At 42.0% G+C, this 812-nt stretch overlaps 1 protein-coding gene across 1 annotated transcript; it reads right to left on the minus strand.

Annotated features, from left to right (window-relative positions):
- Positions 1-12: 12 nt before the first annotated feature.
- Positions 13-573, minus strand: LOC123967117 (CTP synthase 1-like; the record flags this gene model as incomplete). Its single annotated transcript, XM_046043139.1, has 3 exons — positions 13-146; positions 278-372; positions 485-573. Coding segments are annotated over 3 exons (270 nt in total), but the record flags the coding sequence as incomplete, so codon positions are not given.
- Positions 574-812: the final 239 nt, after the last annotated feature.

The raw sequence follows: 812 nt of genomic DNA on the forward strand, positions 1-812 counted from the left end.
CTAGCCACTGCCATCAACTCTTTGTCAGGTAAAGCGAAAAACTATACCAAATCAGGCCTATCACATAGGGAGATTAATAGTACCTTTCCAGCCAAGCACATTCCTGGCAAATTCACATACAGCCAGCTGCATTCCAAGACACACACCTGCAGAAACATATATACAAGTAGTGCGTTACTACTCATTTCAATATGACAAATCTGAAAGGGGGGTGGGTAAATAAAACTTATCACAGTATTAAGATAATGTTAAGCATGTGATCATGGTCATCCTGTACCTAGAAAAGGTATTTTCTGTTTCCTGGCCCAGTTGATGGCTTGAATCTTTCCTTCAGTTCCTCTGACACCAAAACCTCCTGGAACCAGGATGCCACTGAGGACAGAAGGGGGGGGAACTGTTGGATGTAACTACACATTTAATGTCGAGGTTGTTGTTACAAAAAAAACCCCAAACAAAATTTAAAAGGGGTTCCCTCAGCACTCACTCAGCACTGCAGAGTTTCTGCCACGCCTCGTGGTATTTCACTGGTTCCTCCTGCAGAGTGCTCGGCTCCAAATACGCTGAGTCTATATACTGAGGAGAAGAAACACGTCACTGTTTAGTAGGGGTGGGGGGGGGGAATTTATAAATAAAAAATCGATACAGCATAGAATTGTGATATTTTGCATATTCAGCATACGCAGGATTGTAAGTCACATCGCTTCTTACAGCCAGGGACGGCAATTTATTTCAGAAGCGTGCTTTGTAATAATTGTTGAAAATCCTTTTACATTCTGACAGCACTCGATAAATCAAATAGTCTGACACCAAAA

The sequence above is a fragment of the Micropterus dolomieu genome, unplaced genomic scaffold, assembly GCF_021292245.1.
Source record: "Micropterus dolomieu isolate WLL.071019.BEF.003 ecotype Adirondacks unplaced genomic scaffold, ASM2129224v1 scaffold_39, whole genome shotgun sequence".
NCBI classification, from domain to species: domain Eukaryota; kingdom Metazoa; phylum Chordata; class Actinopteri; order Centrarchiformes; family Centrarchidae; genus Micropterus; species Micropterus dolomieu.